This window comes from Anopheles coluzzii, chromosome X (genome assembly GCF_943734685.1).
Source record: "Anopheles coluzzii chromosome X, AcolN3, whole genome shotgun sequence".
NCBI lineage: Eukaryota > Metazoa > Arthropoda > Insecta > Diptera > Culicidae > Anopheles > Anopheles coluzzii.
The window spans coordinates 19782737-19796677 of record NC_064669.1 but is presented as its reverse complement, the minus strand read 5'-3'; the positions used below and the strand labels follow the sequence as shown (position 1 = coordinate 19796677).

The 13941-nt window shown below is 46.4% G+C and overlaps 1 protein-coding gene across 7 annotated transcripts in view; it reads right to left on the bottom strand.

Annotated features, from left to right (window-relative positions):
* Positions 1–5945: 5945 nt before the first annotated feature.
* Positions 5946–13941, bottom strand: part of LOC120948811 (gastrin/cholecystokinin type B receptor-like) — a 38855-nt gene continuing 30859 nt past the window's right edge. For 3 of the 7 annotated variants that reach the window (XM_040365541.2, XM_040365580.2, XM_040365587.2), the window contains 5 exons: positions 12893–13716; positions 11952–12407; positions 11447–11518; positions 9715–9884; positions 8697–9174 (listed from right to left, as the gene is read on the bottom strand). In XM_040365541.2, coding sequence (XP_040221475.2) covers positions 8901–9174; positions 9715–9884; positions 11447–11518; positions 11952–12407; positions 12893–13716 — 1796 coding nt within the window. In that variant the 3' untranslated portion in view covers positions 8697–8900. The other 4 variants (XM_040365570.2, XM_040365561.2, XM_040365619.2 and 1 more) reach the window with 4 other exon arrangements.

Sequence of the window (13941 nt, the reverse complement as noted above, 5' to 3'; positions counted from 1 at the left end):
CTGTAGGCTATGGTTAAAGCTGTTGCATCTAGTCCGCGGCAATTACTATTGTCCTTGTTTTGTTATAAAATTTTTTTTTTTAGAACAAACTACTTACTTATCCGGCGCTAGTCTAAGTATCTCCGAAAATTTGTCGCCCGTCGTTTAGAAGCAGTGTAAGTAGAATATCACGTTTTTCATTCAAAATATAGTTGTTAAATAGTTATTTCTGATTAAGCTTAGTACATTTATACTCTTAGTTACTTACATGGTACAATACATGTAAAAAGTTATCGAATATCTATGTCTTTTTTGAGATTATAAACTTTTAACAATAATGCATTTTACTGTGCATTTGACAATTGTTGGAGAAAGCTGCACCGATTAGACATATGTACTGTAAAAAATGCGTAACTCTTAGAAGGCTGCATATTGTAGCAACCTTTCCTTACACCACAGCCTCATTATTTTGCTCCAGCCGAAACATACCTACCATTTTGTCCCAAGTGAAAAATTTTTCGAACTTTAACTTTAAAAACATTATAATGAATTAAAATGCTTACTTTTTTAACGGAAATGATCGATACATGCCATGTACCTGTATACACATCCTTTATTTTCTCTAACTATCTGCTAATCGTTTATAAATGATTATTTTCGAGATGGTGAAAATAACATCGTTTTGAGCAGTAGTTTAGTTTCCTTGTTTATTCATTTATTTATTAAAATCTTAGGTTATACAACGTTAATAGTGTGCATTACGCATTGTATTTGATGTTTTTCAATCTATAGAAATATATAAATTTTAATTGTGTTAATTTGCCAATAATGCGGGTGACCTATTCGTCCCACTTAACAATTTTGCCGCGCTTTCCCCTAAATCCGATGCCATTCCCGCGTTTCAATCAAGTTGTCGAGCGCACTCACACAAAGAAAACCACAAGAAAAAGAGTGTAACAACTATCAACCTGTTGACCCTGCTTTGGGGGAAAGAATTGCGAAGTTTCATTTGTTGTTCTCTTTTCTTCCGTTTTTTTGCCCAGCTTTCGCTAGTACCTTTCGATTTGTGAAGCACTCAATTGAAATTACCTTCCTCCGCTCAATGTGCGAGGAAGAAAAACAAGTAACTAAACCATTAAACAGCGTCAAGTACAACAAAACAACAAACAACGAACCAGTAGGGAACGAAAAGCAAAATAGAAAAGACGACCAAAACCCCAGCACACCATCAAAGTAACTGGTAACAACAGTTATTTCCTCTTCGCCACCATTCTGGCTGGCGATGATGCCGACGGCGGAGGCCGGATGCCAAGAGGCTTTGGCGTGTTATTGAGACAACATCTGTTGCACGGTGCCAGTATCCCGCAGTATTTCAGTGCTCATAATAAACGGGCTGAGCGGATACAACCAGGCTTGCTGCTGGAATTTCTTTTCTAAGGCGTTCTGTTTTTTACGATGCTCACTTCTCGCCCGAACCAAACAACCGGTGTGTTGAACAAGAAGTTAGAAGCAAACAACCTTTCATCCTTGGGTCTCGTCCCGGGCTACCGGGAGTACCATATGTGTTTGTGTGTGCGAACGTATGTGTGTGTGGAATAAACGAAGAAAACAAACAAAATCTACAAAATCAATCATAAGGCTTGTTGCAGAAGCGGGATGTGCTTCGCTCCACACATTCCTGAAAGCATTGCATACTTACCAGGCGCAATCGATCTCCAGTGGACCAAAGTGGGCCATAATTCTATGCGGTTTAGAGTATATGTGTTTTTGTTGTCCTTCTTTCCTGTGGTTCTTTTCAGTCAAGAAACGACATACCATCGTTCGATCGTTGTACCTCACGGAGGCCAAGCTTCGTTGAACGTTTTCTACTGCCATCCACGACACAAAACATATCCATGAATATTAATGAACAGTGCCGTGCAGTACGTCCACGGTAGACCGTGCAGAAATCTTGTAATGTGTTCGTATCGTATGTTTGGATTGTTGTTAGGTTGTGTTACTCTTCACTGTACGTTTTTCTCTTGTGTAATAATGGTTCATTCGAATTGCGAGAAAAAGCGCCTGAAAGGTAGGCACGTCGCATGGCAGCTACGGAAAGGCTAAGCAAAAAACCCCTAACGATCACACGTCGGCGAGCCAAGTGTGATATTGCCAGGAAAAGAGGCACGGATGTAAAAATCATACGGGATGATTATTATACCGGTAACCTTTTGCGATCCGTTGTGGGTTGAATGATTTCATCCCTAAATGCACTTGGTCCATGCGTTGCAATGCACTCGATTTTTCTCGTAGGGAAGAGTGAGTTGCTTCGTATGTGTTGCATGAAAAACCCACACGGAACAGCAACTTTTACCGTGCACCAAGATTTATCGAGACAATTTCACACCGTGAAGCGTAAAAAGTATCCAAAATCAACATGGCTGAAACATTTCACGAGTAATGTATGTACAGAATTGTCATCCTTTATGGTTCGATGAAGTTCGACGAAATTACGAGTTTTTCACGCGCCCGCACATGGCGTAAACATATTCGCCATAAAACAGATGGATTTTGGTACGGACTTTTCATCGAATATAACTGATTGCGGCTTCACGTTTCACGGTGCGACACTATTTGGCGGAATGTCTGGTTGCACGGTTAGATGTAGCAACGTGTCCTCGTTAACCATATGATGAATGGAGCTTTATTACAGCTACCATGTTGGGCTAGTAAAACATCGCTTGCCAGTGCAATTCCATAAGCAACAATAATAAGCAAAAATTAATGATCTACATATTTCCGGACGATCTCGAGTGTTCCTTTATGCACGAGACATGCACTCACGGCCAACTTAACTACCGTACCTTCCATGCTCAATTTATGCGCATTAATACAGTCACTCGGAATCTTCTCCACAACTACTAACGACTACTGCTCAAGTGTTGGAAACACACAAAGCATACGCCACATGCTTGACAATTGGCAGTTTTTTAAAACAATATAGAAAAATAACTGGAAGGGGTTTTTTGTAATAAAAGTTTCATCCGTTAAAAGAGTATATGTATATAATTGAACTCCGCTTTACGACCGTATACCTGTTTTATGACTCGCGATCATTCGATTTTTATTGCGCATTGGCTTTCGAGAAGCAGTGCGGCTGTGCATAACTTTCAGGCGCGTTTACTCGCACAGCCTGCCAGTGTGACGTGAAGCTTGTGATATATGCTGGACGGTATCCCTGAAACGAGTGTCTTTGTTGTCGGACCGTCAATACGACACGCTAACGCAGTGCTGTGGGAGATGTTATAATAATTGCCAACGAAGCCATTCTTTATAGCTACCGAAAAGGGTATTTTCTTGTAATTCAAATGCTCCAAACGACTATCAGAGAGTAATGGATGCCCTGTTTTCCTAGGAAAAGTTTTAAAGGAACTCAAGTGCTTGTAATTCGAATGCTCCAAACAACCATCAGAGAGTAATGGATGCCCTGCTTTCCGAGGAAAATGTTAAAAGGAACTGTTTCGATAACTCGGCGGAAGTATAAGTTTTTATTGAAACCGAGATGTTTGCATTAAGTCGCAACCAATCACATTATCGCAATTACCTTGATCAGTAAAGGAACTATGTTTTGAAGCAACTAAGGTCGAGCAGGGGGGCACTGCACGATAAAAAACTCACAAAAATGGCCTCTTCATTTTAATAATCGGAAGCGTAAAGAGAGGAAGGGGAAACGAAACACATTAACTCTAACTCTGGGCTCGCTCGGGGAAAAAGGGCAGTTTGTCACATCGTTGTCGAGACGATCGGCTTTTTTTTAATTTTGTTTGTTTGGCCTAAACCGTTACGAGCCAGGCTTATTTCTTCATCGTCCAGGGTCTGCCGGCGATGTCAGTGGCCCACTAAGATTGTTTGAAATGTCTTTACCTTTCTTTGCCCCTTGCTTTTCAACCCAGAGCTGGATCACTTTTCCAGCTCGACCGGGTCGTAATTTGCATTTACGCTGCCAAACGGTGCAAAAATTATCTACCGTTGGGCGGATGCTTTTCTTCATGCCCTGCCATTGGACTGTTATTATTGGGAGCTGATGGCTGCCGGCCCAATGTGGCTGCCATCTAAGGCCTGTACAAAAAAGGGCGAGAAATAAACGTTTGCTCAAAGCGATGATTGTATCCGAAACAGCAGAAAGAAGGACCCGGCGGCTTTGGCTATATTTCGAATGACGATGTTGTAGCGGCAAGTAAAACCAAGGAATTCATTAAGGCGGTTTTTGTGCAGCGAGACGCCAAAGTGGGGAAGTGTCGGAGTTACTTGAGGATTTTTTTTATATTTACTTAGTAGGGAATGGAGGTAAAACTTTTTGCTTTCAATTGCCGTGTGCTGCAAAAACGCTCATCTTTTACGACCTTCATTTGAAAATGGAGTAAAGAAGGAGGGAGTGTAGTGAGCGACACACCATCAAACAAAAATTAGCAAATTAACATTTGCAGCTTCACCGGGTTGCGATGGGTTGGAAACGTAGTGCTTACCTCACTCAATGTGGCGCTTACTCCTTCCTTGGCCATAAAAAGGCTCATATTTTCGAAACATTATTTCCCCGTCCGTAACTCCCCTAGACGATTCTTTGCGCTCATTTTTCCTTTCAGAGAAGCATATACATCAGCGAAAAAGTCCACCTGCCAACGGTCTAAGCTGGAAGTTGTAGGTCAATTCGTGTGCCTATGGGGGCTTAGGTGGTTAGCCCACCAATCGCTTCAATAATGGAAAAGGTGCAAACAATCCAAACCATCGAAACTGGGGCGAAAAGAAACCATGCAGCGTGGCATAACTTTCAGGCGCAAGTTCCAAGTGCGCGCGCGTGTTCAAACACGGGCTTTAACGAGTGACCTGAGTGACCGAGCGCCCGTGTGCGTCACGTGTTATATTATCTTAACGACATCTTCAATATCTCACCCTGGATGGCCAGCACTGGTTGTGAAGATTTTTGTTTTTCCAGAACATCCATTTTCACATGGATAGGTCGTCCTCGTCACCGGTTGGTAAGCTGTACTGCAAGAAAGAGAAAAAACGTACACAAACCGACACTAACGCTAAACCCCTTTTGCTGGTGGCAGCGCGCTAACATTATTGAGGACGGAAAGCACGACCCTCTGGCATTTATTTTTTTCTGTTTATACTCTCTTTCTCTCTCTCCCTCCCTCTCTCCCTCCCTCCCTTTCTCTCTCTCTCTCTCTCGCTCTCACTCTCTATGCAGAGATTTGGTTGGAGCTTCTACCCAACGCGTGTTTGTTGACTACATTTAGCCGCCCACACGCTTGATTTGTCGATAAGAATCCGCTGGGCATTGGACTGGGCCTTTTGGTTTCTTTCTCGTTAGCAAGTTTTACTAAGCCAAGGGGTATCTGGCAGCGGAAGTAATTTGGACGGTAATAAAGCATAAATTTCACGCACCGCCAAATCGATATACCGCCCGGCTGAGCATCTGGGAGGTTTTCGGCAATAGAACAGCACCAGCAGTAGCAACAACAACAGCAAGCAAATCGAACCACATTTTTCTCTTCGTTGGCAACATGTGTGATGAAATATTTAAATATATTTCCGGTATCTTTGTAATTACAGTAACAATCAAATTTTGCCCATCTAATGTAGATCTCTCCCTTTCCTCGTACTTAAGACCTTCTATTTCTTCTTTTTCCTCTCACTACTCCATACACGGTTTCGTTTTTCGAATGGCCTCTTTTTTAATGTGAATGTACACTTACACGCTTAAAATCTCTCGGGAATCCTTGAGGCGCTTAAATATAGATACACGGACTTGCACTCAACCTACAACACACGCGTCGTTCATCACTCATTCTTTTTCCTTTTGGGAACTCCCGTCATTAGAAATTGGCTCCTAAAGGGACCTAATCAACTAAAGCACGGGTTGATTCACTTCCGAACGGTTACCGGTGTTTTCTTCTTTTGTTTGTGCGATTGTAATCTGACCTTTTGATTTTTTTTTTCTTTTTTGGGAGCTGCTCCTCGGTAAAACATATAGTACAAACAAAAGGGCGTTACGCGTTACGCGCGTAGGAGAAAGGAAAGCAGAAGCAGATAGTACCGCAGCGCCAAGCATCCAGATGGGTAGGGGCAGTTTTGCAATCGATTCTTCGTTTTTCTGTTTGTTTGTGACAGTTCTTGATTTGAAAGAAGCAGCCTAAATGTAGGCAACATTAATTCATCTTCCCACATTCTCGTTAGCCGAGTTATCTGCTCACTTTAATCGCTGTTTACCGGTCATGCAAAAGAACGAAACAATATGTGACATTACCATAACCCGTAACGTTTATGAGCCAGTCCCTTGAGGCAGGGGAAACCGTAACTTCCGAAACCGGTGGCAGCTGGACTTTTGTTACCTTTTGCCGAGTCTAATCCCAAATGCTTGTTAGACTTGCACCTCGCTTCTTCCCTCAGGTTTGCATTTACACACTTACGCTTCTGAGCACGCTTTCATTATTACGCTCCTTCACTGGGACTGCCACATGGTCACTGGGATTTTCAGAGTCCACATGAGATTATCGGGGATTTTATCGGCCTTCTCTGCTCTACTTTTTCTTATCCTCTTCTTCTTTCAGATGGCTGGTATGAACAGTACATCAGAGTATGGCAACTGGTCAAAGTTTTCCCAGCTCAACCATATTACAGATGCAATGTGCGCTGGGTGGAAGAATGGTCCAATCCTTCCTTCTCGAATATCGATCGCACACATGCACATCCACACAAACACAGGCGAACAATCCAATCAAGATTATTAGATCCAGACCTGTTTCCCTGGAAGCGCTAGTCGATGGTACAAGCCCGGTAAGTATCTCGGGAAGGATTCAACAGTCATCTACGAAAGTATTTATCAATTTTCCGACTAACCGGAACCATTTTCCGAATGGGTACGCTATCAGAGACCGAATATGGACTTGTCTGACCGCTGTGCATTGTCAAGGAAAAGAAAGGAAAAGCAATTGATCGAAACGTAAAATACTAACCTTAAACATTAGATTAACCGGGCAGCTTACAAACGCTGCCACCTTCTAGAAGTACGCGTCTTTCCTTATTCGCTATTCCAAAAACATAAAAACAAACACAGAAACTTCGGGTCATTCTATGCCCGTCAGCAAATGCCTTCCTTTTTGCTTTGATTCGTTGTCTCTGCACGCAACGGAACGATAAGTTTGCTGCGAGCTGGATGTGCACGAACGGGAAGCAAATGTTAGACATTGATTTCATTTCAATCATATTACAGCATCTAAAAGACTAGGTGAGACGGCTACCTTACCGCACTACCGGGAATAGAGTTCTGGAGTGTGCTTGCTCCATGCGACCCAGGATCAAGAGCGTTCAGAATAATCAACATTCTCAATGTATGTGTGGAGGGGAGAATTATCCTGCTCCTTAATTTTTTTTTTGCCCGTAGTGGGATGCGTTTCTGAGCACACCTTTTTTTTACATTATGTGCTGCAGCGCTGCTTGGTCCTTCGCGGGTCGAGTGTGTTTGAAAGTACGTCACCATCCCTTAATCCTGGTCCAACCATCCCTTGGTGGCAGCCGTCCGTTCTACGAGTAGCGCTCGCTATCACAACCGCCTGCAGTCTTTGAGTAGTTAGCCGAGGTTGGCTTTGACCACGTGATACGCAACCGAAACGAATCGTCATCCGGGTCGGTTTCGATGATCTGCCAACGAGTAACGCCGGTGAGGAGGAGAGATAGGGAGTGGGTAAGGAAGGAGGTGGAGGCGGAGGAAAACAAAGAGCTGTTAGCGACTTCGGGAAAAGAGAGCTTTAACAGGTTTTGCACAATGTTTCACTGCACCTTTATTAAGCGAAAATGTGTTGCAAATTGCAATACAGGGTTTACCTAGCCCATCCGGCATCGTAATCGCGTTATCGGTCGCCGTTAACACTCATTCGGGCGACGTATACCATCAATTGGGCACTGTCATTTCTCTTCGGGCTTTGTGAAGTATGGTATCGGGTAAAGAAAAGTGTAAAGTAAAGTGTGATCCATAAAACTGTTTAAAAGTACGTAGCTGGCGTATTGTGTTATTTAAGTATGTATGATATTATTTGGAAATGGTAACTTAAGTTAATCATTAAACATATTAAATTATTTTAAAAATATTAAACCATTTTGCATGGCATGTGCATGACATAATTTTTTTAAATCAGGTATTTGAATCATTTTTATTAGCAATTTAAGAAAGTACAAATATTATTTTTACATATCAGTTAAATTACGCGCTAAAAAAAAGTTTCGCAGCTAGAAAACAAGAAAATCAAGAGTAGGCCGATCATTCTTTTTCTATGCACACATCATACTTTGCACGGCCTGAATAGAAAATACAGAGCCAAATAGAGCCCAAATTATTTACGGCGACCGATAACGCCTTTACGATGCCCGATTGGCTAGGGAAACCCTGTGATATAGGCGCTTTTACGATTTTCCTCTACCAATCCTTTTTTTTTTATAGCAGAGTTTTTTTTATCCTGCCAATAGTTTCATTTGGAACGCTCTTATTAATGCAATCCGCACGACAAAACAGCTTTTGTACCTTTCTTTGCAGCTTATTCAGTGTTCAGTGGTGCCACTACTTACCTGCGCGATTCTCGCACTGCTGATCGAGTTCACGATCGAGACGGAGCTGTTCACGTGATCGGAGCCGGTGCTAAACCCGATCCTCGGATTCCAGAATCAATATCTCTACCGACAGCAACAAAAGGGCAAACGGGAAAAATGAAGCAGAAGAAAAAAAAAACGCGGAAACAGCGGCATTAGAACGGTTGGGGCTCATGTTGCAATTGCCAAAAGGTACAGATGGCCGCTCGCACCATTCCTTCCATTGCCTTCTCCTCTCGACAGTCTTTCCTGCATCCTTCCCATTAACATACACCCTCCCCCACCTCCTGCCTCTCCTACATTTTCAGGTCCCAGGGCAGTGCGTTGCAAACTGCATCGCGATAGTATCGCGGATACGTGCCCGAACGCCGCGCACACAACTTACCGGAACGCTGCACGAGCCCGCGTCCGACGTACACCAGTGAATCGTTACCGGACATGTCCGAGTTGTTCCGTTCCGCGCCGGACTGGTTGATGGTGTTCTGGCGCAGATAGGCGGCCGCCTTCGATTCCGCCCCCTCCATCGGGCCGTTCGACGACGCGCAGCAGAAGCAGCAGCAGATTGCCATGCTGGACATTGGCAAACACACAGTAGTACACGGATGTACAGTCAAAACATCGATAGTTTGAGAGTGGAGTAAAGGGGGTGTAAATTAGAATCAAAGAGTGAGAAACCAGGTAAGAGAGATAGAGAACAAGAGAGAGATAAATAGAGAGAAAGAGAGGAAAAGAGGAAGAGAGAGAGAGAGAGAGAGAGAGAGAGAGAGATTGTATGAGAATATGGAAAAGCGAGAATCAGAAAACACAGGAAAACAGAGCAAACGTCAGCAGAACAGTCAGCAACATTAAGAAATCGGTCCTCTAGGCGGCCCGCGGAGACTGTGAGGGTGGGCAGGAATACAGGAACACAGGGAAGAGAAGGCATGCCGAGAGTAGCGTGCGTGCTTGTGTGTAAACGTATGAGTATATATGTATGAGTGTATGTGTGTGTGTAGGTGTATGTGTATCAGTGGCACGTTCTGAGCAAGGTGTGCTAATCCGAAGTTGCGCTAGGCTGTTGACGGGCGAGCGGCACTGTCAGCGGCAAAGCGTCAACACCTGCCTACTTACCGGTTGCGGTAGCAGCTGAAGACGCCGAGGAATGCCTGCCGGAAGCGTCGGTTCATGAAGCAGTACGTGATGGGATTGCAGCAGGAGCTGATGTACGCCATCAGCTGCACCAGGGCAATGCCGCTGCTGTTCACGTACTGGTAGACGAAGGTCGGCGAGTACAGATATACCTGGACGGATGGATGAAGGAAGAAAATAGGACTGCGTAAGAATACAGACAGGCTCCACCGTGTACACCGCAAACATTAACAGCTTCCTGGAGTAAGTATTCTGCTAACTATGATGCCAACCTCATCGTTTTGCGAGTATTTTTCCGCACACCGTGCACACTCTTTACGACCTGCATCGTACGAAAAGTTTGAGGCAGGGACCTAAAATATCTGGCAAATACCGGAAGCGCTATCATGCGTGTGGGAAGGATTTATAGTCGTTGCCCGTGCTCCGGCACGAGTGCACGTATTCCATTTCCACACCTTCCTGACAGGTCAAAGCGGCACGCCTCTTTGACGGAAAAGCTTCATTTTAAGATTGCCTGCTACATTTGTTCCACCGCGCAGTTTCTTCTTCCCAGCCTCACCCAAGATGGGGGCAGAAAAGTCAATTATCCTTTAGCACCTCGGGACTGCAGCGAGGGAAAGTACGGTAGCGGCAATGTAGCAGAAAACAATAAAAGTAACAATAAATAACAGCAATTCGCAGTTTCTGTCCCTTCCCCGGAACCGTAAGCTTAGAGCTTCAAGGCGAACGATTTCTGTAGGTTCCCGACCGGCTGGCGAAATCACTGCAATGAAGTATTTATGAAATATTGCACTCAACAAGTATATTCGATCAATCTTGCCAAATCAGCAAAACCCGAGGGCACACCCCAGTGACTGTTCAGGGACCCGACGCGTCCTAAGGGTGTCATTTTACGGTCCCCGCTAGCTAGCTTACCAATGACCGGGCCGCGACAGGGTTGGGGGGAGGGGGAGGGGACGTGTTACATCAATTCATTTCTCCCAGGCTGGAGCACGGTTTCTGGTTTCTGATACCTCATAAAAGTGCTATGGTTTGAACGATAAAAGCGTTCTTCAGGTCCGTGTGAGAGAGCAACTTTTTTTTTCAAATAAACAAAAAACCACGGAAGCGTACCAGAGCGACCCGCGTAGCTTCCGCATATATTTGAACCATCGGTAGACGAAATGAAGCGAATGATGCATAAAACATTGATCAAATTTATTTACCAGAAAAGGCAACATTTCAACCGGTTGTTACGCACGGCCCGGTTCTAGCCAGGGGAAACCGTTCTGTTTGGTTGATTGAGTTTCCCATCCTGCCTGGTGAGCAGCAGCACGCCGCTGTTGGAATGTCAAGCGGACATAACGCTGCCAAGTACCACCGTTTATATGGTTGTGTGTGTATGTGTGTGTGTGTGTGTGTGTGTGTGTGTGTGTGTGTGTGTGTGTGTGTGTGTGTGTGTGTGTGTGTGTGTGTGTGTGTGTGTGTGTGTGTGTGTGTGTGTGTGTGTGTGTGTGTGTGTGTGTGTGTGTGTGTGTGTGTGTGTGTGTGTGTGTGTGTGGTATGGTGCTAATGTTGTCGGAAGCGGAGCGGTAATTCAATTTGCCTCAGACGCTTCAGGCAGACCCCCAAAACGCTCATTAGCGGTCGTACGACAAGTGTGTGCAAAATGGCGCCAGCGGAGTGTTGGGCTACGCGTTTGTGTGAGACTGAGATTGAAAATTAATTCACCTACCGTGTTGAGAATGTGTAGCGGTGCCCAACAAACAAAGAACTCGACGATTATCACGAACAGCATCCGTATGACCTGCAGCGGCGTGGTGTGCAGAGGCGAAGGGCCCATCGATTGATTTGTCGTGTTCAATGGATGAAACAACCGGAATGTAATACAGATGCGGCCGGCGAGGACGAGAAGGAGAGGAAGACAAAACATTCCTTCAATGATGATACTAACCAGATCTTTCTTTCTGTGTGTGTGTGTGTGTGTGTGTGTGTGTGTGTGTGTGTGGGTGGGGGGGGGGGGGGTTCGTGTACCAACACAACTGGAATGTAACCTCAAGGCATCTACCATCGACCAATGAGTATTAGTACACACACATACTCGTGCGTTCTTGCTTGAGTTTCGTAACATTATTCCGAGCTGAAGTTGACAAATGAACCTTTCCCGCCAGCGACACGGTACCAACAAATTGGAGCTGGGTATATTGATTTTAACCTGCAAGGGGCCGTGGCCGACTTACTTTCTTCTTAGCCTCGATGCTCTTGTCCATGTAGGTGGAGCGGATCGCATGCCGGGAGAACTGATAGGCCGGATCCGAGTTGAGAGCGGACGGGTCACAGTCCCCCTGGCCGGTTTCTGGTGCGGTGGCAGCACTACCCGTCGGTGCGCCAGGAAGCAGCACTGCGTCACCGGCTGGTTCGAGCCCCGGTCCTGGTTCGCCCGTACCGAGCACGATCTCGTGCTTGGCGTCCTGCTGCGTACTCTTCACGATGGTGCTGGTCGGCAGCCGATGATGGTGATGATGATATCCGTGCGCATGATGACAGTGGCAGTGGTGGTACGGGTGCTGCTGCCCGACCGACGCACTTTCGTCGAACTTCGTCTCGGCCAGCTCGGGCAGACCTTCCGGCGCGGCGGCGGTGCTGCTGCGCTGGTAGCGCTGATTCCGACAGAGTCCAACGTGCTGGTGGTGCTGCTGGAGACAGTAGTGATACAGTGAGTTTCGTGTGTGTGTGTGTGTGTGTGTGTGTATGATGATCGGTGTGTAAAGACGGCTTCTTAGCACACCCGAAAGCTATTTGCTCCAGCAGCTGGCAACCCTTCCCATACGGAGGAGCGAACCAGCTTCGGCGCAAACTTTACAAGCGGGCCCATTGAGTTCGCGTCTCCTAGCTGCTGGTGTGCGCTGATTGAAATAAAGTTATCGTCAAACTTGTGCTCCCGTAACAAGCATTAATAGCTGATAGGCTGCCTGCTCCGCCTGCGGCAGCAAGTTTCTGCCGTGCAGAGCAAACTTTCACGATGACGCCCTATCTTGGCACCTTCGGAATGCGTGTTTCGTCTCGTAAATAGTGCTTTCCAACTATTATTTAACTCAGGCAGGCTCGTAACGCCCATCAACATCACCCCCCCCCCCCCCTCCTTCCTCGCAACACCCACCCCAGCAACACCCGTCCTTACCTTGGCGAAGAAATGGCGAAAACCTCGAAGTCTTCCGGGCCTGGTTTCGCATCCGGCCCCACCACAGTAGTGCGTTCGCTGGTCCGCCCCGGAACCGTTGCATCCACCACCGTTGCTGCCATTGCTCGAGCCGCTGCTACCGGCACCATTGCTCGAGCTGCCGCTTCCAGCACCGCTGAAGTTGCTTTTGTTGATCGTGTTGTTGTTGCTGGCAAAGTTAACGACCGCTGTACACGATTTGAACGGTGCCTTCTTCAGGCTGGACGTTAGCACGAACCCCGGCTCGTGCCGCTTACCACCGGGCGGCTTCGGTGGCTTGCCCGTATCGCCTGTGCAGTGCTGCTCCCCACTGGCAGTCCCCACACTGCCAGCCGCGGCACCAGTGGGAGCTCCCCCGACGCTGCTGCCCTGGCCGCCCGTACCGTGCTGCCGGCTCGTCTGCTGGTACAGCGAAGAATGTTTGATCTCGTGTCGGAGTCCGCGCCACAGCTTCGAGACGATCATCGAGTAGGCGAATCCCATGGTGAGCAGGGGCAGAAACAGCAGCCCGACGTCGTGAAACAGCACGTACGCCTTTTCCCAAGCCGGGCTGGGCCACTCTTCCCGGCACTTCATCTGGCCGGTGCTGCGGCCGACTGGCAGCAGTCGCTGCACGTACCCGAGCGGTGAGTTCGCGAGAAAACTGACCGTCCACACCAGGCCGATCATTTTGTAAGCATGAAACTGGGTCTGCCACCGGCGGGATGACAGCGGCCGACAGATGGCAAAGTAGCGCTCAAGCGAGATCGCCACCAACGTCCAGACCGCCACCGACACCGAGACGGCTGTGAAGAAAGAGGAAGAAGATGGGGAAGAAGATGTGTAGCTCGGGAATATTCCGTTGTGTGTCCGTGACAAGTTTGGGATAATTTTACCGTCTGATGAAGGAAGGTACAATGTCAAGTGTCGAGTAATCGGAAGGTAAACCCAAACCCACAGACACCTGGCTGGTTGTGTTGGCCAAACCACACTGACGTTTACTATCACGGTTAATAAAGCAATCTCTCATA